Below are 22,963 nucleotides of genomic sequence, written 5' to 3' on the forward strand. Positions count from 1 at the left end.
TGATCTATTTTCTGAAGCAAACAGTGGTGGTGGCTTGGTTAAAAAAGTAGATTCAAATACAGATAACTTACAAATTTGTACATGTGGGGACCTCTCCTTCCCCAATATACCTCCTTTTGGAGTTACAGTATACTAAATCGTTTGGATAGGGGAGACTGCTTTTATCTTGTTAAGCTTGGGAAATGTTTGATTGTTTTATACTGCAGTGTTGCTATAAGACCACTAAATGGCATTTTAGATGGGTGAGCACTGTATAGTTGTCTGAAAATGTGCTTTGGGAAAAATAGTGGTTTGGCCTGTTTTGACTGGACTGATGCAGGTTTAGTGGAATATATAAAAGCTTGGAGTTTTGGTGGGCATTTGCCCTTTCCAGAAGTGGGGTAGGATATTGGGACCTCCAGAAATCCAGGAGGATCTGCAAGAGTAGCCAGCCTGTGGGCTGGTAGGCCCAGGGACACTCTCGATGGGGAGTGGTAGGAGCTCTTCCCCTCAAGTGGACAGGCCCAAGGCCACAAAGGAGATGTTCCCTCCTCCCCCTAAGGACATTACCAGAGTGGTGAAATGGAGAGGCCAGTAACCAGAGGGTGCAGTGTTTTCTCTTTTGTCCTCCTCCCAAGGAATTACCCAAAAAGTGACGAGCAGGAGTTCAAGAGTGGAGTAAATCCAAGTAGTGGAATGCTCCAGAAGAGTCCTTGATATGCAGTGAGCCGGGGAACCTGCACTGGGAGGAAAGTGGTGGAGACCAAAAGAAAAAGGATCAAAGACCATATGAGCATGAGAAAATCTATGTGAAACAGAAAATTGCATGTGGGCCCCTTTAGATGTGAATTTAAGTATAGGTAAGCATAAAGGGAAACCCCATTTCTCAAACAAGCATGGAAGCTGGGTAAAGCGTAGAAGGAGCATATAACTCTCACAGTTAGTTTGATTTCTAACAATGAGAGTAATGTAATTATAATTTTCCCAAAATCCTGACTATAGAATGCCCATAAACTTCTGATAAATTCAGCATAGTGTTCATATCCATATATATAGTCAGTCACATCCATGTAAACAGTTGCTGGCTGGTTCATCCAGATAACAAAGAAAAGTGTTTTGAATTTGACTATGGTGTCTTCTGCATTTATTTGGCCAGCACTATTGGATGTTTGGGACTGGAGTTCATGAGGGGAGTGAGGGGGATCCTCCCTGTTCAATCAGAAAAAGGGGGAAATTTATTTTTTTTTTGGAACCCAGGCTGTATTTATACAGGTCCATGTCATGATCTGCAAGACCAATAGAAGAGCCCACAAAATGAATTTGAGAGGGATAACCCTTAAACAATAGGAAAATCCCATTCCGTCAGGGTAAGGTTACACATGTGTTCTAAATACACAGAAGGGTAATTTTATAATTGTGCAGATAGGGCTAAAGTGTGTGTGTAGCTTGTACATGCAGACTTTAGCCAACATTTTAAGAGCAAACTTATGCACATAAGTTCACTCTGGACGTGCTTGACTAATTGACTCAGTTTATGCTCAGATTAACTTGCACAGTTACACCTCCTCTTTGGAGGTCATAACATGTCTTAGCTTTTGCGCAGATGCTTTTATAATCAAAAAAGTATGCACATGCCCCCCCCCCCCCCCCTCACGCCCCCAGGAATGTCTCCCTCCAGTTTGCTGAAAAGGACACCCATAACCAGGTTATGCTTAAGAAGTCCTGGATGATTTTATAACAGCCACATACATGCACAAATATGGCTTTGTACAAGTACATGGCTTTGAAAATTCAGCCAAAAGAGATTAAAATAAAACAGTTTCTTTGTGTTTTGTTTTTTTTACAAAACAGAAATAGCAGTAAAATGAAATTAGAAAGGACAACAATAAGGACAATGCATAGGTTTTGGTGCTGGCCCAAAACTCCTGGTCAGATTACAGTTCTGGCCTGGTGGCAGAAGACAACAGATTTTTGCTGTCATAGCTGCTGTTTTTCCAGGATTATAGAGTAATTCCTGCTCATTCTTATGTGATTTTCTTTGTCAGCATTAGGAAATGTTCATCTCCAATATCTACTAGAGACTCCATCCTGATCTGGGTTAAGTAATAAGCCACTGGCTGAATTTTCCAGGAGTGGTGTGCGACTGTCTTCCAGCGCAAACCAGAATCCGAAGCAAACAGCAATCCCTTCCATGTTGGAGACGTATTAATTATATTTCTGGCCATCTGCTTGTTCCAGATATTTTTGGATAATTATTATTCATACCCCTTAAATTGAAAGGGTTTGGAGTTCAGATTTCTAAAAAAAAAAAATGTGTAGGGCCCCTTTGGGATCCCTACTAAAAAGTATTAAGGTCATGCTGTGCAATGTAGGTAAGAAAACTCTATCATCTTTGCCAGAGCACCCCCATCGAAGGCTGATTCAGTGGTTTATTCTAGCTTTTTATACAGGGTGGCTAACAGAGCACCTAAAAATGAGGACACACCTTCAAAAAGGAGGTCAAAATTGAATTTGCAAATATAATTAACAGAAATTAATTTAAAAACATTTACACAGATGTGACATTACAAATTATTACTATAATTTAAAAAAGAAATACAATTCACCCTATTGTAGATGAAGCTGACCAAGTAATGCAGATTATAACTTTTGGAATTCAGGTACAATAATTCCATACCCCTAAGACTTTACTATCTATGTCAGGTTTGGCCAACTCCAGTCCTCGAGAGCCACAAACAGGCCAGAAAGATCTGCATGCACAGCCTTCATTGTATTTAAATCTATCTCATGCATATTCATTGTGGATATCCTGAAAACCTGGCCTGATCATGGCTCTTGAGAACTGGAGTTGGCCATCCCTGATCTATGTGGTTTCTTTGCCACAATTTTTGCTCTTTCTCCCCACAATCCTCCAACTATCTATGGAGGTACCCTGCCCATACCTTCCATCTCCCTCATCCAAACCCCACTCACTCTATCTCCCCCTTTCCAGCAGATCCCTGAGCCTCTCCCCCTGGCCAACAGCAGATACAGATCCCCTCTCCCAACAGAAGGTCCCACTCTCCCATTCCCCTGCTCCCTTCCCAACACTAGGTCTTGCTCTCTGCACACTCATTCTCTATGGCGAGCATGCATGCACACACATACACAGAGCCGGTGCAAGGGTGTTGGGCGCCCTAGGCGACCCTTGTGCTGCCCCCCACCTGTTTCGACACCAACTGTGTGCACACAGTCTCTACTTCTCTTTGCCGCGAGCAGGATAGGCCCCCATTGCGGCACCATGTGGCTGCTCTTCGGCGCCCCCTACAGCTCAGCGCACCAGACGACCGCCGAAGTTCACCTAATGGAGGCACCGGCCCTGCACATACACACACTCTTTCATTGTGCCGTTGCTCATGTATTCAATAAGGAACTGCTTCCCTCCCTCCTTGCCAGCAGGCCTTGCAGTAATATTACATAAAAGTTATATGCTGGCTGCCAGCCCTTACCCAGTCTGCAGCAGCACCTTTTCCCCTCTCCCCTCCCCACACCAGGTTTCTCCACTCTCGCATACACTTGCTCAAGGGCTCACCGGTTCTCTCCTCTGAGCTCAGGCTGGCTGCCACACATGGACATTGCTACTTGTAAGTTCTCTTGCAGAGAGTCAGTGCCCCACCATTTTACAGTCACCACAGCACTGAAGCTTCCCCTGACACTCCCCCTCCCTTCCTGAGACTAACCTGCTTTTCACTTTCACATCCACACAGCTTTGCCATTGGCTGTGTCCCACCCTGCTCTCTGCTCTGCTGATTCCTGGCCCTTCATAAACACTGCTAGAGTCTGCCTGCTGTGTTGTGAGGTAATGTGAAGGGGGGGAGGGGGAGGCCAGGTCGGGCCCCCTAGGTAGAGAACAGATGCCATCCAAAAGGTGAACATATGGACACCCTATTATTGTATCATTGAGTAACCCCCTTCCCCCCTGGTGTGTTGTGTGGACTTTTTGAGTTAGAGTTTGAGGGAGCAGAATCCTGTTCCTCTGCAAGAAAGATGGATTTGTCAGAGCTCTTAGCTGGGTCCATTGAAAAACTATTTTCTTTTTGTGATATGCTGAAGTGAATTTATGTTTGTGCCCATTTGATTATGATATCCAAGCTGTTGCGCTTGATTTGCTGCTGAAAGCTGCCTAAACTCTTTTTTTTTTTTTTTTACACTATTCACTGACCTGGCTCATCTGTCCTGCCTATTCACCCACCCCAGTCTCCATCAGTCTTTGAATTCCAAACATTAAGCAAAATACATAGAAAAAAAAAAAGAAAAAGGGAGGCTGCATATATTAAAAATAAACAAAAAACCCAAATTCTACAAAAGGACATTGAAAGCAGCTATATGGTCATCCTTACACACATTCAGTTCTCACTACTGCCTAGACAGACTAGTGGTGATGGACAGTACAGTAGGCAATGCAGTACTAAACTATGTCCTAGGGAAGTAGTCAACTGTCCACACTGGAGTCTGGATTGCAAACAAGAAAGATACTCAGAATTTGTATGCAAGAATGCAAATAGGAGCAAAAGCTACAACGCGCATAAGAGCAAAAGCTATGAGGCGCATAATTGCAACCCTCAGCTTGGGACTCCCCAAAGATCATGTCTAATTCAGCCCTGCTTATCAATGGAAAAGAGTGTTTACTTAACATAAATGGTGTTTTCCTAGAAAGCAGGATGAATTAGACATGACCTTCCTGCCCTCCTCCCTGGAGAACATACTAAACCTCTATTAGCTTGGATACGGACTGAGGAGACAAGGTCAATGCCTGCACGAGAACACCCGTACATGGTCAGTAGAACTCAAAAGTTCTACCAGCTTTAAGAGACAATACCGTTCAGTGCCGCCTGATGACATCATCCCCATAGATCATGTCTGTTTTGACCTATTTATGGAAAACACTGTATACAGTAAGCAAACTTACTCCTACTTACTTATCTGAGTCTCATAACAAAGCCCATTTTCATGATCAGATACCAGAAACATCAATTTGACAATATATACTCTGCATTAATCAGAAAATCTAGTTTATTTATTTTAATCTAAGATTTCATCACCAGGAATGATTTCATCTATGCAGATGTTAAACAAGAGTTTGTTCTGTAGTAATGACAATGATATGATATGTTAAGTTTGCCGGCTTGTGGGCTATCCCCACAAGCCGGCACAATCACCTAACACCACCACCAACAGACCATGCTTTGCTGCGGGGACACAGTCGCCATCTTCTTCCCAGGGCTTCCCTTTGCGCGCAAATGACATCGCATGGCTGGGAATTTAAACTCCAGCAATGGGTTGTCTGCCGTCCGCAGTGGCGAGTTGTTCCTCCGCATCCCAGATTCTGTCTCTCCAGTTCCTGCCTACCTGATCGCCTCAAGCCTGATTCTGCCTCGTCTTTCCAGTTCCTGCCTAACTGCCCGCCTTGTCTCTCCAAGTTCTGCCTGCCTCCTTGCTCCAAGCCCAGCCTGCCCTCGGACTGATTACCGGATCTGACCTCAGCCTGGGCCACGACCATCCTTGCCCGCCACCTGTCTCTGACCCTAGCCACAACTGGGACCTCTCTCACTACTACTCTCCATGAGACACATACATAAATCCTGCTGGCCCCCCGGAACCCAAGGGCTCAACCTAAGGGGAAAGGGGCTGGTATAGGTGAAGCCTTAACACAGTCTCGCACCAGCCTAGTCTCACCAGCTGTTGGGGAGGACCTACAGGGCCTTCCCTGTAGGTTCAGTCAACCTCCCCTCAGCACCAAGGATCCACCCTTCTTACTGAGGCCATTGACCCAGCAGTTGTTTCTTTACTCCAGGCCATCCTGTGCCTGGCCTAAAGAGTAGACAGACAGACAGACGCTGACAATCAATATGAATGCCCTAACTTCAGTACCAGCTCCTCTTGCCCCAGTCACCGTTTCCCCTAATGCCTCCATTGTATCCAGGCTGGTATTCCAGCTTCCAGTGCCATCTCACTATATGGATTGATCCAAGATCCTCTCGCTCCTTGGCGGCATGGCATTAGCCTGGGCTTCCCCGTATGGGAGAGAGAGGACCCCGTGCTCCACAGTATGCACCCCCCTGCGCGCGCCAACCCTGGATTTTATAACATGCGTGCGGCAGCGCACACATGTTATAAAATTGGGCATAGATTTGTTCGCGCCGGGTTGTGCGAACAAATCTACGCCCGCGCATAACTTTAAAAATCTACCCCTACATTTTTTGACTAGCTTTCTAAAGCTAATACTCTCCCTTCAGGTCAGAATTCAAATGAGAAATAGATGGCATTTACATCACACTAGTTTTATTTTAAGGATCAAAATCCAAAGAGTTGGAAAATGCAGGTTTCCAGATATATTTAGCTTTTTGGATTGTATTCATGATTTTATTAAGTTATAGGTTATAAAAATAAATGACTAAATTATGATATAATCTGGTACTTAAAAATGTTTACATCATCTTTTGGAGATAAGGTATAAATAGCAGGACTGTGATTCTGAAAGGCTGAACACAATCAAAAACACAGAAATTGTGCCCTTTCTTCCTAGTTCATAATCCTCACAATCCAAAAGTCAATTAATTTCCTCTTCATATCCAAATGCTACAATGCTCAGCACTATTGGTGTCTAATCAACTTCTCCAAGTGCTAAAACCAGGAAATCCTATTACAGCCTATTGCACCTCAGCCTAGGATATCCTGAAATACCACTTTCAAGAATATAATTTCATGAAACAGACTACTAGACTAATTTAACCTAGAAGTAAAGGAAAGTTGACACATCCATACTCTCCATCAGCCAAATGTACAAAATCAGCTAATGCACAGTACCATTACCAGTCCTGATGGTTCATGGATTTACTGTTGGTCAGTATTTCTTTTCTTCAAGATACCTCAAATATGTGGAAATAAAGGTCAATCATACCTATAAGGGAGCCTGGACCGACGTGCCGCAAATGCGCAGTAAAGAGCAGCTGGGACCGATGGGCTGCGCATGCGCGGAAGAGATAGCTCCGATGGACGTGCTGATTTGACGCCCCAAGGCAGAGCGATCATCCCTCTGATGCCGGGGAAGGGGGGAGGGAGCTGGGACGGCCGGCACATGCACGGGATCGTCCCTCCGACGCCGGAGAAGGGGGAAGAGAGCTGGGACGGCCAGCGCATGCATGGGATCATCCCTCCGACGCCGGGGAAGGGGGGAGGGAGCTGGGACAGCCATGAGACACCTCGCGAGATCCCCTTCGGCCGCCGCTGCAGCTCCTGCCACCACCACCCACCTCCGGCCCTTCGTGGTGCTGGGGGAGGGGGGAAGGTCAGTCAGACCGACAAAGCCTGAGCCCGTCCCTCCGCCGCTGCCGGGGAATGGGGGAGGGAGTTGGGACAGCCGGAGCACTGCAAATCTCGCCCGTTTTAACGGGCATTAAGGCTAGTAAAAATATATAAGGCTATATCTTTTTATTAGCTTAACAATGTAAGAACATAAGAACATAAGAAAATGCCATACTGGGTCAGACCAAGGGTCCATCAAGCCCAGCATCCTGTTTCCAACAGTGCCCAATCCAGGCCATAAGAACCTGGCAAGTACCCAAAAACTAAGTCTATTCCATGTAACCATTGCTAATGGCAGTGGCTATTCTCTAAGTGAACTTAATAGCAGGTAATGGACTTCTCCTCCAAGAACTTATCCAATCCTTTTTTAAACACAGCTATACTAACTGCATGAACCACATTTTCTGGCAATAAATTCCAGAGTTTAATTGTGCGTTGAGTAAAAAAGAACTTTCTCCGATTACTTTTAAATGTGCCCCATGCTAACTTCATGGAGTGCCCCCTAGTCTTTCTACTATCCGAAAGAGTAAATAACCGATTCACATCTACCCGTTCTACACCTCTCATGATTTTAAACACCTCTATCATATCCCCCCTCAGTCGTCTCTTCTCCAAGCTGAAAAGTCCTAACCTCTTTAGTCTTTCCTCATAGGGGAGTTGTTCCATTCCCCTTATCATTTTGGTAGCCCTTCTCTGTACCTTCTCCATCGCAATTATATCTTTTTTGAGATGCGGCGACCAGAATTGTACACAGTATTCAAGGTGCGGTCTCACCATGGAGCGATACAGAGGCATTATGACATTTTCCGTTTTATTCATCATTCCTTTTCTAATAATTCCCAACATTCTGTTTGCTTTTTTGACTGCCGCAGCACACTGAACCGACAATTTCAATGTGTTATCCACTATGACACCTAGATCTCTTTCTTGGGTTGTAGCACCTAATATGGAACCCAACATCGTGTAATTATAGCATGGGTTATTTTTCCCTATATGCATCACCTTGCACTTATCCACATTAAATTTCATCTGCCATTTGGATGCCCAATTTTCCAGTCTCACAAGGTCTTCCTGCAATTTATCACAATCTGCTTGTGATTTAACTACTCTGAACAATTTTGTGTCATCTGCAAATTTGATTATCTCACTCGTCGTATTTCTTTCCAGATCATTTATAAATATATTGAACAGTAAGGGTCCCAATACAGATCCCTGAGGCACTCCACTGTCCACTCCCTTCCACTGAGAAAATTGCCCATTTAATCCTACTCTCTGTTTCCTGTCTTTTAGCCAGTTTGCAATCCACGAAAGGACATCGCCACCTATCCCATGACTTTTTACTTTTCCTAGAAGCCTCTCATGAGGAACTTTGTCAAACGCCTTCTGAAAATCCAAGTATACTATATCTACCGGTTCACCTTTATCCACATGTTTATTAACTCCTTCAAAAAAGTGAAGCAGATTTGTGAGGCAAGACTTGCCCTGGGTAAAGCCATGCTGACTTTGTTCCATTAAACCATGTCTTTCTATATGTTCTGTGATTTTGATGTTTAGAACACTTTCCACTATTTTTCCTGGCACTGAAGTCAGGCTAACCGGTCTGTAGTTTCCCGGATCGCCCCTGGAGCCCTTTTTAAATATTGGGGTTACATTTGCTATCCTCCAGTCTTCAGGTACAATGGATGATTTTAATGATAAGTTACAAATTTTTACTAATAGGTCTGAAATTTCATTTTTTAGTTCCTTCAGAACTCTGGGGTGTATACCATCCGGTCCAGGTGATTTACTACTCTTCAGTTTGTCAATCAGGCCTACCACATCTTCTAGGTTCACCGTGATTTGATTCAGTCCATCTGAATCATTACCCATGAAAACCTTCTCCATTACTTCTTGACTTTGAGGCATTGTATTATCTTCTAGAGGTGTACATTCGTTTCCTACGTATTTGTAATCCGCAATGTATAGGGCCATATTCGTTGTATTCGTGGGAAGCGAAACATATCGCGATTCCCACGAATACAACGAATCTTCGCCGAATTATTTGGCCGTTTAAAGGAGCCAAAATTTTTTTTTTAATTTATACTTTATTAAGATTTTAAACAATACACTTGTAAAATCAAAGGAACAAATTTTGTGAGCCAGGAAAAAAAAAAATTTTCATAATCTTTTACATTATTTGTTGCATCAAAATTATTAGTCCACATGATGGGAGGATATTTAAGAAGAAAAATAAACATATAGAAATCTGTAAAACAAGTTTACTAACTGGAGATACATTTTTACTTTGCAGCCTATGCCTCAATCTCTTTCTTTATCTTCCAGAAAGGATTCCAGGTGGGTGGGATCTTGGAAAATAAATTTATTCTTATGGAGAACAACCACACATTTACAAGGGAATTTTAAAAAGAACGTAGCTCCCAGAGTTAAAACTCTGGGCTTCAGAATCAAATATTGTTTTCTCCTTAATTGCGTACTCCGTGACACATCAGGGAACATCTGGACCCTTTCTCTGCAAAATAAGAAATCCTTATTCTTAAAATACTTTTGCATTATTAAGCTTTTATCATTTTCTCTGCACAAAGTAACCAAAAGAGTAGCTCTTTGTGGAATGTCATCCACTGAGGATTCCAAAAAGGAGGTTAAATTAGGGGATTGCTGCTGGACCAGGTCCATTCCTTCCTCTTCCACCTGGTTCCTTAATCTAGATCAATTCATAACATAATAAATTTTTGATACACTTTTATTATCTATTGTCGAAATTGACAAAACTTCTGATAAGTATTTTTTTTAATAACTCACTGGCAGATAAGAGTCTGGTAATGGGAACGTTCAAAAATCTTAAATTCCTAACCCTCTGTTCATTTTCCAAATTCTCCATCTGTCTGTGGGTCACCAAACTATCCTTAATATGAGAGTTGTTAACAGCCTGCAAGATCGAAACTTGTGCTGTTGTTATTTTACCCAACTCTTCTAATTGTTTTAAACGATCATCATGAATTTCTAATGCATTTTTAAATTCTATAGAAGTTTTGTTATTCTGACTTATAGCATTAGACATAACTTTCTGAAGTTCAGTTATTGCCCTCCATACATCTCCCAAAATTATATTTTGAGGGTCTATGGGCTCTGGAACAGAAACCTGCAGTCTAGAGCTCACCATATTCCCACATACATCTGTCTCTCCACACCCTAAGGAGTGGACAGTCTCACACGTAGTTGTATTCTCAACTCCTTGTACAGTACTTTGGGGTGTTTGGCTAGGTAAATCCATCAGAAATTGTGGCTGCTGCACTTGGCTGGGACTGTCAGAGGCACCAGAAGAAAAAGAAATGTCAGGTATTGAATCACGGGTAGATTGACTCACCCGTCTCATCACGTGTACATCCATAGGACCCCTTACCACTTGTACAGCCGGAGAAGTCCAATTTAAACAAACCCCCCATGCTCCTGACCCCCCCCCCCCAAGACTTACCAAAACTCCCTGGTGGTCCAGGAGCCATCTCCTGCACTCACACCCTCGGCTGCCGGTATTCAAAATGGCGCCGATAGCCTTTGCCCTTACTATGTCACAGGGGCTACCGGTGCCATTGGTCAGCCTCGTCACATGGTAGGAGCAATGGATGGCCGGCGCCATCTTGTGCTCCAATCATGTGACAGGGGCTGACCAATGGCACCAGTAGCCCCTGTGACATAGTAAGGGCAAAGGCTATCGGCGCCATTTTGAATACAGGCAGCCGACGGCCAGAGTGCAGGAGATTGCTCCCGGACCACCGCTGGACCACCAGGGACTTTTGACAAGTCTTGGGGGACCATCCTGACCCCCACAAGACTTGCCAAAATTCCAGCGGGGGTCCGGGAGCGACCCCCTGCACTCGGGCCGTCGGCTGTCAGTATTCAAAATGGCGCCGATAGCCTTTGCCCTCACTATGTCACAGGAGCCGACGGTCGGCCCCTATGACATAGTGGGGGTCAGGAGGGTCCCCCAAGACTTGCCAAAAGTCCCTGGTGGTCCAGTGGGGGTCCGGGAGTGATCTCCTGTACTCGGGCCGTCAGCTGCCAGTAATCAAAATGGCGCCGATAGCCTTTGCCCTCACTATGTCACAGGGGCTACCAGTGCCTCGGTAGGTAGGAGCCTCGGTATGGTAGGAGCATAAGATGGTGCCGGCCATCCATTGCTCCTACCATGTGACAGGGGCTGACCAATGGCACCGGTAGCCCCTGTGACATAGAAGGTTAAAGGCTATCGGCACCATTTTGAATACTGGCAGCCGAGGGTGTGAGTGCAGGAGATGGCTCCTGGACCCCCCGCTGGACCACCAGGGAGTTTTGGTAAGTCTTGGGGGGGTCAGGAGGGTGGGGGGGTGGTACTTAATTCAATTTTAGCTGGGAAATGAATAAGAATTAACGCATGTACATATCGGGGGCCCCCCTTGCCAAATGCGACGTATCTGCCCCCCGACGAAGACGAATCTCGAATGCAACGTATGGCGTCCCTCTGCACATCCCTATTATCTTCATCAGATCAAAAGGCAATGAGCAAAGGAGAATGTTATTGGAATATATAAGTGAGTCTTAGTTAAGACAACATTGGTGGTGAAGGGAAAGAGGAGAAGCAGGGGTAATTTATTAAAGTGATAAGAAGATGACAGAGACACAACAGAATTATGTCTGGCAATAAGTAACAAACCTATGTCTCTGACTCTGTTAAGTCCTCTTGGGGTAATTTTCTAACAGTTCACATAAAAAAGTCAGCAAATACACCAGTACGTTCACTTTGAAAATTATCCCTCTAGGACATTTTCAGGAAAATTTGCATGCATTCTGTTGCAGCAACAGCTATCTTTGCCATGCTATTCTGCTGCCCCGGCTGTCTTCCCCACACCACTATGTTGACCTCCCACCTCCGAAGAGACTGCCAGGCCTGGAATCTGCAGCTCCACTGCCTCCGCTTGACCCCGGTAGAGCACAAATTCAGTCACGGGTGGAGATGATAGGGGCGGGGGAACAGAAGTTAGAAAAGAGGGAGATGGTGGAGAGAGAAAATAATTGGGTAAAGCTGGGGGGGAGGGGGAAGGCTGAAAAGAAGTAGATGAAGAGAGGCGAAGAAAATTGGGAAAAAACAGGGCAGGAAAGCTGAAGAGAGGGAGATGGAAAGAGGAGAAGAAAATTACAGAAAGCTGGGAGAGAGAGAGAGCAGGGGAGAGAAAGAAAACACTGGGCAAAGCATGGGGGGGAAGAGAGAGGATTGGCGTTAGGGAGCAACCAGGTCAATTGCCCTGTACCTGCCCAACGCAGGCAGAGCCTGGACTTGGGCTCAGTTGTGTCAGGGATGGAGACCTTCAGGTGCAGCTATAGCACAGAGAAATCAGCATGGGGCCTCTGCCGAGCGTGCACTCACAGGTTCTAGTGTGTCCCATCCCCTTTCACGGAATGGGCATCTTTTTACCAAGGAATCCCAGGCATGGAGCATGGCCACTGCAGGACCTGTGAGTGCTGTCTAGACCCTATCCTATTGCTGCACTTGAAGGTATCTTGCTGGGACCTGGAGCACTCAAAGTAGATGATGAGTCAGGAAGGCTAGAGGCTACCTTGGAAGGGGCTATGGGTTGGAGAGGGAGGGTAGAAGGAAGGGGAGAATCCAGGAAGGAGCAATGGGGTAGGGTGGTAAGGAGGGGGGAAGACCAAGGAACAGGCCATAGAAGAGAGAGTTCAAGAGTTCAAGACTTTTCTCGTCCAACAAGCTTTCCCAGACGCTTAATTTACAGAGACGGATAGACTTCCTAATTACTAGGTATCCTTTATTTATGGACACTGTACTAAGTAACTGGACACTGTACTAAGTAACTGGACAACTATCTTTGAGTTCAAAAATTCACTTTATTTCTTATATATATTTAGCATTGTTAATATTTATTTCTACTTTAAACAGTTATACTGCTTATAGTAAATAATATAATTCTTTATTTATTACCAGTTAAACTATTATTTTTATTTATTTTTCACTATGTTTAATTGTCATCCATTTATACTGTTCCATATGTTCTACGGTTCCATGTAAAGCTCCACTCTCTGTTGAGCAGTTCTTTGTTTTATGTAAACCGGAGTGATTTGTAGTCCCTACAAGAACTTCGGTATATAAAAATTAAAAATAAATAAAATAAATAAAGAGCTTGAGGTCCTTTGGGAATCTCAAGGACTGGAGAGAATGGTGGGAGAGAGAGAGAGAGGACCTAGGACAGGGCCCTGCAGGAAGGGATGAGGAGGGAGAGGACCGGTTGTGGGTTGCAGAATGCTGCCCTTTGCCATTGTAACAAAATAAATGACAGCAGTAAAATATATTTTTGGTAGCTGGAAATGGGCAGCATATCAATGTAAATAAATAAATACATATAAAACTTGGTTATAAGTCATTGAAGGGATCTGGGTGTTGCAGCTGATGATGGGCTTGTAAGAATTTTATTATAATTATAAGAATATGACACGGTCTGAAATGGAGATGGTAGATTTGAGAAAGACAGACAGTGTGGCAACTCCTGGCACCCACAAACAGCAGCAGCAGAGAGAAAGGGGCAGAGAAGATAAAGTTAATGACATTATTATTACTAATGATAATCTTTAAAATGTTAAAAAGTAGTTGCAAAAATGTGTGACTCTTAAGCTCTCTTTGTTTTGATTTTTCTGTTCTTGGTCTGTGAAAGGTTGGCCACCCCTGCCATACATGGTGCTGGGTCCAAGGAGCAAGCAGGCAGATGATCTAATACACGAGAGAAATTTAGCCAAGTCAGGACTAGTGCGAGAGTCTCAGGCAACCTAGGTGGAGCCCCTCCACATCTCTCTGTCTCTCCCCAATGCTGCGTGCTTCCAACATGCACATCCAGTCGCTGCTCCTACTCCATCTCCATCCGGCCCTGAGGTACAGTCTCCTGATCACTGCCAGTGGGAGCACTAGACCATCGCCCCCAAACATCCAGCATTCTAGGCAGTCATGTAACCTGCCTAGTGCTTCCACCAGCTCTGAGGCAAGTCCTTCTCAAGGACAGGCCGAAACTCACACCACCACCACCAGTTCTGACTCAGTGTTCAGACCCCAGTAAAAGACTCCATCCTAGACGAACCAAAACTAGAGGAACCAAATGTTCTGCACTAGACAGCTCAGCTCACAGGGTGGTGACTTTATTAGAAAAAAATAAATAAATAAAACTGCTAACTTCCTGGCTTCCCGTCTCAGTAAGAGCAGCACTTCTGAAATACCAGGTGACCAACTGCCACTTACATCAATGTTCCACTCAGAGACCAGAAATTATGTGGCGCAGTTCTCTGGTTCCCAAGCTTGAATATTTGAAGAATTTAAAAACTCAGAAGGCTCTGACTAGTATAGCTGACAAACTTTCCTGAAAATAGGGCTATGAGATGAAACCTTAATAGGAAGCACAAGGGAAAGCGTGACTAATACAGGAGAGTGGGACTAGCTGAACACTGCTTAATATACACTCCATCTGGAGTATCTGCTTTTTTGCAGTCCTTAGAACCATCTGCAAGAAAGGCAAATCTTTCCTACCAGCCCTTGTCTAAAATATATTAAATTTTGAACCCAGGACTGATCCCCAGAGCTCTGAAACCCCCCCGCCCCCTTCCCTCTGGCATGAATTCTGTTTACAATTACCCTATTTTCCCTATTACTCAACCAGTTTCAAAGTCAGCATACTATTTTAAGTCCTGTTTGTCCTAATCTAAATCTTTGGATACCCAGTCAAAATTGATCATAGTTGTACCTACAGATCCCTCACCAAGGAGACATATGTCTCCACCAAGGTGCGCACATGGCTGAGATTAGAGAAGTGTAGTGTACTCAAGACATGCCCCAATGGGGCCTTCTATCTAAAGCAGAATCTTTAGACAGAAGGCCCGACACAGCGCAGGATGCAGCCCATCTACATATTTCTGCTAGGTACCTCGGCAGTTGACTCCTGAAGTCACCACAAAACATTTTGTCCCAGAGCTGCTCCCACCCTGTATTTGAGCACCTACAACATTGCCTGCAATACTCCTGTGAATAGGTAGATGAAAGCTCTAAGCTTCTGAGCTGCAGTAGAACGTCGGAAGGTAGTACTTCTCTCTTCCTGATACAGTTCTTCCCTTTCCCTGCAGTCCATCGGCCAATGAATGGACTGCAGGGGGCCCTGAGAGCAGCTGCTATTTAGGACAGGTAAACTTCCTGTTTTGGTTTTTCCCTAGGTACAAAAGAGATGAGCAGGGACTGGGAAAGGAACAAAGACAGAGAGGAGCTATGAGAAGGGAGAGAGAAAGGCAGGGAAAGAAGGAAAGAGAACTCTAGCTGGGAAATGGAAATAGATGTAAAAGGAAGGTCTGGGAGAGGAAGTGAAAGAAGATATAGTTGCGATGGAGAAGGTACAGAGAAGGGTGACCAAAATGATAAAAGGGGATGGAACAGCTCCCCTAGGAGGAAAGACTAAAGAGCTTAGGGCTGTTCAGCTTAGAGAAGAGACGGCTGAGGGGGGATATGATAGAGGTGTTTAAAGTCATGAGAGGTCTAGAAGGATAAATGTAAATCGGTTATTTATTATTTCGGATAATAGAAGGACTAGGGGGCACTCCATGAAGTTAGCATGTAGCACATTTAAAACTAATCTCGGAAATTTCTTTTTCACTCAATGCACAATTAAACTTTAGAATTTGTTGCCAGGGATTGTGGTTAGTCCAGTTAGTGTAGCTGGGTTTAAAAAAGGTTTGGATAAGTTCTTGGAGGAGAAGTCCATTACCTGCTATTAATCAAGTTGACTTAGAAAATAGCCACTGCTATTACTGGCATCAGTAGCATGAGATAGACTTAGAGCTGGATTTACTAATACTGCCGGGCTCTGAATCCCACGGTAACAGGGGCGTGAAGCGGGGGTGGTCCTGCACTAGCCGGCAGCGATCGCACCTCCGCGGTGCGTTTGCTGCCAGGGTCGCTCCAAATAACTACACCATAAAAGGTGTAGTTATTCAGCGCGAAACTGGCAGCGAAAACGCAGCCAGTCTTTGCAGTGTCAGCCACGGTGCCGCCCCGACTCCTCCTCTTCCAGGGCTGACGCTGCAAAGACTTTGCCGACAGCGAAAGGTATGCTGCGTTTTCGCTGCCAGTTTCGCACCGAATAACTACACCTTTTATGGTGTAGTTATTTGAGGCGACCTTGGCAGCGAACGCACCGCGGAGGTGCGATCACTGCCGGCTAGTGCAGGACCGCCCCCCCCCCCCGTTACCGCGGTGCCCCCTCGTAACCCCCCACCCCCTGTTACCATGGTGCCACCCCGGTGCCGCCCCGACTCCTCCTCTTCCGGGGCTGACGCTGCCCCAACTCCGCCCCGATCTTAGTATCTCACGCGATAAGGGACTTTTTGCGTGCAAAACATCCCTTATCGCGTGCGATCCGCTTGGAAAATTACCCCCTTAGTGTTTAGGTACTTGCCAGGTACTTGCAGCCTGGATTGGCCACTGTTGGAAACAGGATGCTGGGCTTGATGGACCCTTGGTCTGACCCAGTATGGCATGTTCTTATGTTCTTATGTGTGGTGAATCCAGGCCTCAAGTCAAGAGCCTCTGGGTTCTCAGAGAATGAGTGCATGAAGCAGATTGTGAGGGGCTTCAGGAGGGAATCTGATTCCTGTGGAGATGGGAGGCTTCTTGCTCTGCTCTGGATAAATCCTTTCCAGAGTTTTGAAGAAGCTGGAAAGATGTAAAGGAACAGAGCAAATTTCAGTGTGTCCGCATCTATGGGAGAATTCTGCTACCAGAAGGTGTTTCTCTAGATTTGCTTTCTATTCAAGAAGGGAAAAGGAGAGCATAAAGGTTCAGGGAGCAATCATCTTGACCAGAGACTGTTCATTCTCAACAACTTAGGACAGGAGAGTCACAAGAAGAAATCAGGGACAAAGGGAAATCCAAATGAATTAAGAATAGATCCCTGGAGTAGCCTGAAGGGATAACTAGAGTCAAGGGAGGTGCCTGTATGTCTTGGAATTTTTAAGCAACTGTTTAAATTTGTTTTATAAATAGTACCGGAAGAAAATGGGTTTTTTTCTCTTAATGGATCCCTATGCAAATTCTTCCTCAGTAACATTTTTCCATTTTGGAACGATACTATCGGGAGCTGTCAATTGTTCTCAAGCCCACAAAAAGATGTCCATAATCCTAAAGACTTCCTCCCTGCTGGAGCCCCATGGGTTATACAATGGTATAGCAGCTCCCAGATGTTCCCTCTTATCCAGTGCAGGTTTGAAAAGGGGAGGGGGGGTTACAGTTACATAAAAACATGTTTACTCGGGCTGAAAAATAAATACATAAAAATGTAAATGCAGCAAATCTGTATCCTCTGAATTTCACAGAATAGTAATCTTTAGATTTAACTTCTGTAAAATTGCTGTAAAAAGTCATAAGTGGAGCAAAAGAACTGGTAAGATTTTGAGAGCTATATGGGACCCTCTTCCCATACCCAGCAATGTGGTAAATCAAATAGCAATCAGAAGAATAAGATGTTTATGTAAGCTGGCAAGCTTTCATGAAGGTACAATATGGTATCAACTTCTATATGAGTTGTTCTAGGACAACAGGAAATACTACTTTGTCTGGAATCACCTATCAGCGGAGGTGGTAGCAGTCAAGACAGTGAAAGAATTCAAACATGCTTTGGACAGACACAGAGGGCGGTAGCAAGGAAAAGGAAAGGAGATGATCAGGATCTGTGGTTATGCAGTACTTGGGAGAAACTGAGCAGACTGGATGAGTCAAGATCTTTACCTCCTAACCCAGTTATTGTGTTGAGATGGATTAGGTCTGCTCAGCGTACTGGAAAGCAATTGGAGAGAAGCCAACTTTATAGTAGCTTGCATCTCCACTGAACATGGTCAGTTCAAGCACAGTCAGCTTTGCCCGTCGCCCTTCTTTGAACTGTTGAATACATCTGGTTGTGCAGAGAGATCAATTATAATTTCATTGTGCACCCTCACCCCTATTAGTCTGAACACTGTATGTGCAAAATAACCAAAACTGCTAGGCCTTTCCTAGGATTACCAGATGGCACTATACGACCAAAGACAAAACGGAGGAAACTGAAGTCACTTGATGCAGTGGAGCAAAACTAGAACTGGAGACATCTGGCAACCAAACTCCCAGCTCAGTCTGATGAGCACTTGTTTGGTTTTCACCCAGCAGTTTCTTCCTGCTTCTTTGGACATTCAGCTCAATCAAAAGCAGGGCTGGAGTCTGATGCCCTGAGTCTTCATTCAGTCTAACCCAAGGATTCTTCCCCCCTCTTTTACATCCCTCTTCCCACTTACTTTTAAGTCCAGACATTGCAGCAACAGCCCCTTAGCTCTGGGCCATGCACTAGTGCTCCTTACAAACCTTACAATCATGGGCACTAAATCCAGCCACTAGGTGTCACTATTGTGCAATCACAGTAGCTTACTCCCCCATCTCCAGTGCTGTGAATGCTGCTGTTGTAACCCCAGCCCCGGCTGACCAGGGAATAGAAAACTTTATCCAGGATCAAACTCGGATCCCTATGCATGGCAGTGTACAGCATTACCACCGAGTCACAGGGCCAGTCTTTGCTCACCCTGTTATCATCCAGGGCTGAAATTGGAAGAGAAGAGATCTGAGACTCAGAGGTAATAACTGTATTTTAAATCCCATAATCACTAACATCTTTACCTAAACCCATTACAAAGAGTGTGGTTTGTTTGTGATTGAAAGAGTATACCTACCCAAGATTATTTGAGATTTAGATATACTAGCAATGGTATTTATAACATGGTACACAGAACAATAACTATCTATGTACAATCATTTACGAGTGAAAAAAAAAACCCCAGAAACCCAGAAAAGAAGTATAAATGTTTCCAATTCTTATTTAATGGCTCCTACTCTTCATTCCAAGACCTTTGAATTCTTCTTATGATAATTAGTGGAAGCAAAACTTTCCTTACAATAATTTTTTTTTTTTTTTTGGTTAAACATTTTTAAACACGGGATTTTTTTAATTTGATCTGTGATGTATTGAAAACTAGCTCTGCACCCTACAGCACCTCCTGGAAATCAGTTACCAACCCTGAAGGGTAAGCACAAAACTCAGAAGGGAAATTATCTCTATTAAAAAAAAAAAAAAAAAGTGTTCCTAGCCCAGCAGCATCTTCTGCTGCTCATTTTTCCCAAGTCAAGCAGTCTTTTTGTACCATAAGTTTTTTATTTCAGAGTTGCTGGAATGTGAAGCCCCTTCCAGCATCTCAGGGCTCTAACCACTATGCCCTGTACTCTCAACCACATGGCTCTGCTATTCTCCTCTGCACCCCTCACCCCTGCAGTGTACACTCACATGCTCCCCAGCGACTCTCTCCCAGCCCATGCACATATACCGTTTTGCATCTTTCCCGTGCACACATACTGTTTGCTCTAGATTGTTTTGCCTTCCGTTCCCCTAGTGTCCCTTTATCTGTGCCTTTCTCCTTCCACCCCCCGCCCTCGTTGAAATGCTGTTTCCAGCGCTTTGTCGGTAGCTCTCCCTCTCTCTCTGCTCTATGATCCCCCGAGCGCTCTTCTTCTGTCCCTCTCTCCCCCAACCTCGGCCCTGCTGTTCTTACCAGGCCCCAGGAACAGAGGCAGCACGCCGAGCAGAGCCAGCAGCAAAGCAAGCGGCTTCTCCATCAGCCCAGATCCAAAGCGCCGACCAAACGGAGATTCCACCCCTCGGGACTGACTTCGTCTCTAGAGCCAGCAGGAGCTTTGGGAGAAAGAAACCTGCGAGGAGCAGCAGCTCGGCAAGCACTGACTGCTCTCTTTGCTCCCTTTCAATTATCCCGCCGGCGGGGGCGGGGGAGGAGGAGAGAGAGGCGCGTGCCTGAAAGTCCCAAATCCGACCCTTTCCGAGACTTGCAAGTAGGCTGATCGCTCTCCTCTGGCAAGAAAAACATGATAAAAAGCGGGGATATAGCTCACATCCTCTGTGTATTTTTTCCCCCGCAATTCCTTTCCCACACTGTTAATTTCAGTGACTTTATTTCTGGACCCAGTGGCAGAACAATGCTCCTATGGAACTCTATTGGAGGCTGGAATAGAAATTGGTATTGATTAGACTGACCACTGTATTATGCTTTTATAGTCATTTATGTTATATTTTTTGTATAATATTTGGAAATAATGGACCTACTGTCTAGGTTGGGAATATTGCCCTTGTTTTTTTTTTGTGCTTTGTTTTGTATGTGGGCCTCAAGCACTCAGCTTGAGAAGGCAACTTTTTTTTTTTTAAATAAAATACCAAATAAATCAGAAATGTCTGGTTTATGGCAGAACTGATCTCACACATCATTGTCTGTACTGAAGACCCTTGTTCCCAGTGTATAGCATGTTAGCGTTGTAGATACAGAATGCACATACAAAAGGGTTGAATTAGCACAGCAAGCTTGTACTAATTGCACCCTTTCTGAGTGTATGCCACCCTGTATCCAAGTTCTGTGTACTTAGTTTTAGTAATTGTGTGCAAAAATATTTTCTTTGCCTTCTAAACATATGTGAGGGGATATTTTGTTGATTGGCACCACATGCTATTTAGTGTTTTGTATTGCATAGGATATTACTGTAATACTTATATAAAATATTACTACAATGTATCAGATCAGGGGGTGTTTGTTTGCTTTCTGTATTCAGCTAATCTTTCAGGAAGAAGTTAGGGATGTTGATTGGTAGAACAATGTCTTCTGCTTAAGGTGTCATCACCTTTCCTTGTTTTAGGAGTCCTTAGCAAACATTAGCAGAGCCTTTGCTTCTAAATAACTAGCGGAAGCACACATGGTACTGGTTAAATCCCAAAGCGTTCTGCTAAATTTCAGACAAAGAATCATGGCAGGGGACCATGAAAGCCAATTGGAGGAATTTCCCTTGGAGACAGTAATGTATAAAATATTCTTTCCCTGGACCTGCGGGTGATTGATATCACTGTGTAAAAATGAAACCTTTGGATTGCCTGTGTGTGTGTGTGTGTGTGTGTGTGTGTGTGTATGTGTGTGTGTATGTGTGTATGTGTGTATGTGTGTGTGTGTGTGTGTGTGTGTGTGAGACTGTTCTGTAATTTTCTAGTTATCATTGCTACTGACTTGAAAGGGGAAAACATGTTCATTTTGTTTGTTGTTTATTTCATTTTGTTTATTAGAAACAAAACAAACACAAAGTGGAGAGAAAGAAAGAAAGAAAGAAAAAAAGAAAGAAAGAAAAAGATAATATGGGTAGCCAGGACATACCCTTCCCTCCGCATTTGCTCTTTTAAAAGAGCCATACAATAAACACACAGACAACAGAGTGGAATCAATAGGCCGCAGCTTTATTACATGAACAACCAAGTGCCTGAGCCCACCAGAACCAAACTTAAGGAACTCCCAGTGAACATCCGCCACCAGCCAGCAAGATGATCACCACCATGCAGGTTCCCGCATAGCACAAACTCTCACGACCCCTGCCACCGCCCAGCAAGGAGCCATATGGGGACAACTGCACCCAACTGATTCCCAAAGAGTCCAGACCTGACCACCATCAAGGCAGCAGACAACTCAGCACAACACTGAAACCCCCAACCGGCTCGGGCCAAGCTACCCCCCCCAGCAGCGACAAAAGCAGAAACACCCCCCGATAACAATCCGAACATAAGGACGGGTGGGAGGGAAGTGACCGCAACTGAGACGGCAGAGTAAGTAAACTCTGCCCTGCCTCGCAAGCCCCTGAGATCCCAAACTCCTCTCATTACCCTATTGACAAAGCCCTCTGAGAGCCAATCAGCTCCCAGCCCACCATGCAACAGCCCTAAGCTGCCTGACTAGAGATCCAGTCAGACCAGCCTCCCCAATCCCCTCCTTCCCCTGCGGCCTGCTCACAAAGTGAGCCTGGAACCATATTATCATTGACAACCGGGCACGAGGCCCATCTACCCTTTCATAACATGGGTAGCCAGAATATATACTTCCCTCAGCATTCACCATTTTACCATACAATAAACAGACAACAGAGTGGAATCAATAGGCAGCAGCTTTATTACATGAACAACCAAGTGCCTGAGCCCACCAGAACCAAACTTAAGGAACTCCCAATGAACATCCGCCACCAGCCAGCAAGATGATCACCACCAGGCCACCCGGCATGCAGGTTCCTGCATAGCACAAACTCCCATGACCCCCGCCACCGCCCAGCAAGGAGCTGAGTCTATAGACCCCCCACCACCGCCCAGCAAGGAGCTATATGGGGACAACTGCTGACCACCGTCAAGTCAACAGACAATTCAGCATAACACTGAAACTCCCACACCGGCTCAGGGAACCTGCCACAGGCACAGGTATGAAAATAACCTGTGATCCCCAAAGATGAGGCCCCTGATTCCTAACAGAACAAATCCTCCAAGGCCTCCTGAAATTAGTTCAAGAACAAATCCAAACCAATAAAAGACAAATGGACCCCATCATCTCAGAACAGACCTTAATCCAAGTCCCATGACCACTCATGACGGATATGACGACCCCTCCATCAAGCTTAACCAAGAACCAATCTGTTAATTGGCCTTTGCCCGACTCCTATGCCAAATTACCTTGTTCATCTCAGAAG

General features: G+C 44.8%; 1 protein-coding gene across 1 annotated transcript in view; it reads right to left on the reverse strand.

Annotated features, from left to right (window-relative positions):
• Positions 1–20,687, reverse strand: part of FBLN1 (fibulin 1) — a 326,336-nt gene extending 305,649 nt beyond the window's left edge. The window contains exons 1-2 of the mRNA XM_029597486.1: positions 20,637–20,687; positions 19,963–20,276 (exon numbers count right to left, since the gene is read on the reverse strand). Of these exons, the coding sequence (XP_029453346.1) occupies positions 19,963–20,276; positions 20,637–20,687 (365 nt within the window). The remainder of the gene's footprint in view (positions 1–19,962; positions 20,277–20,636) is intronic.
• Between the last annotated feature and the right edge of the window lie 2,276 nt (positions 20,688–22,963).

The sequence above is a fragment of the Rhinatrema bivittatum genome, chromosome 4 (assembly GCF_901001135.1).
Source record: "Rhinatrema bivittatum chromosome 4, aRhiBiv1.1, whole genome shotgun sequence".
Taxonomy (NCBI): domain Eukaryota; kingdom Metazoa; phylum Chordata; class Amphibia; order Gymnophiona; family Rhinatrematidae; genus Rhinatrema; species Rhinatrema bivittatum.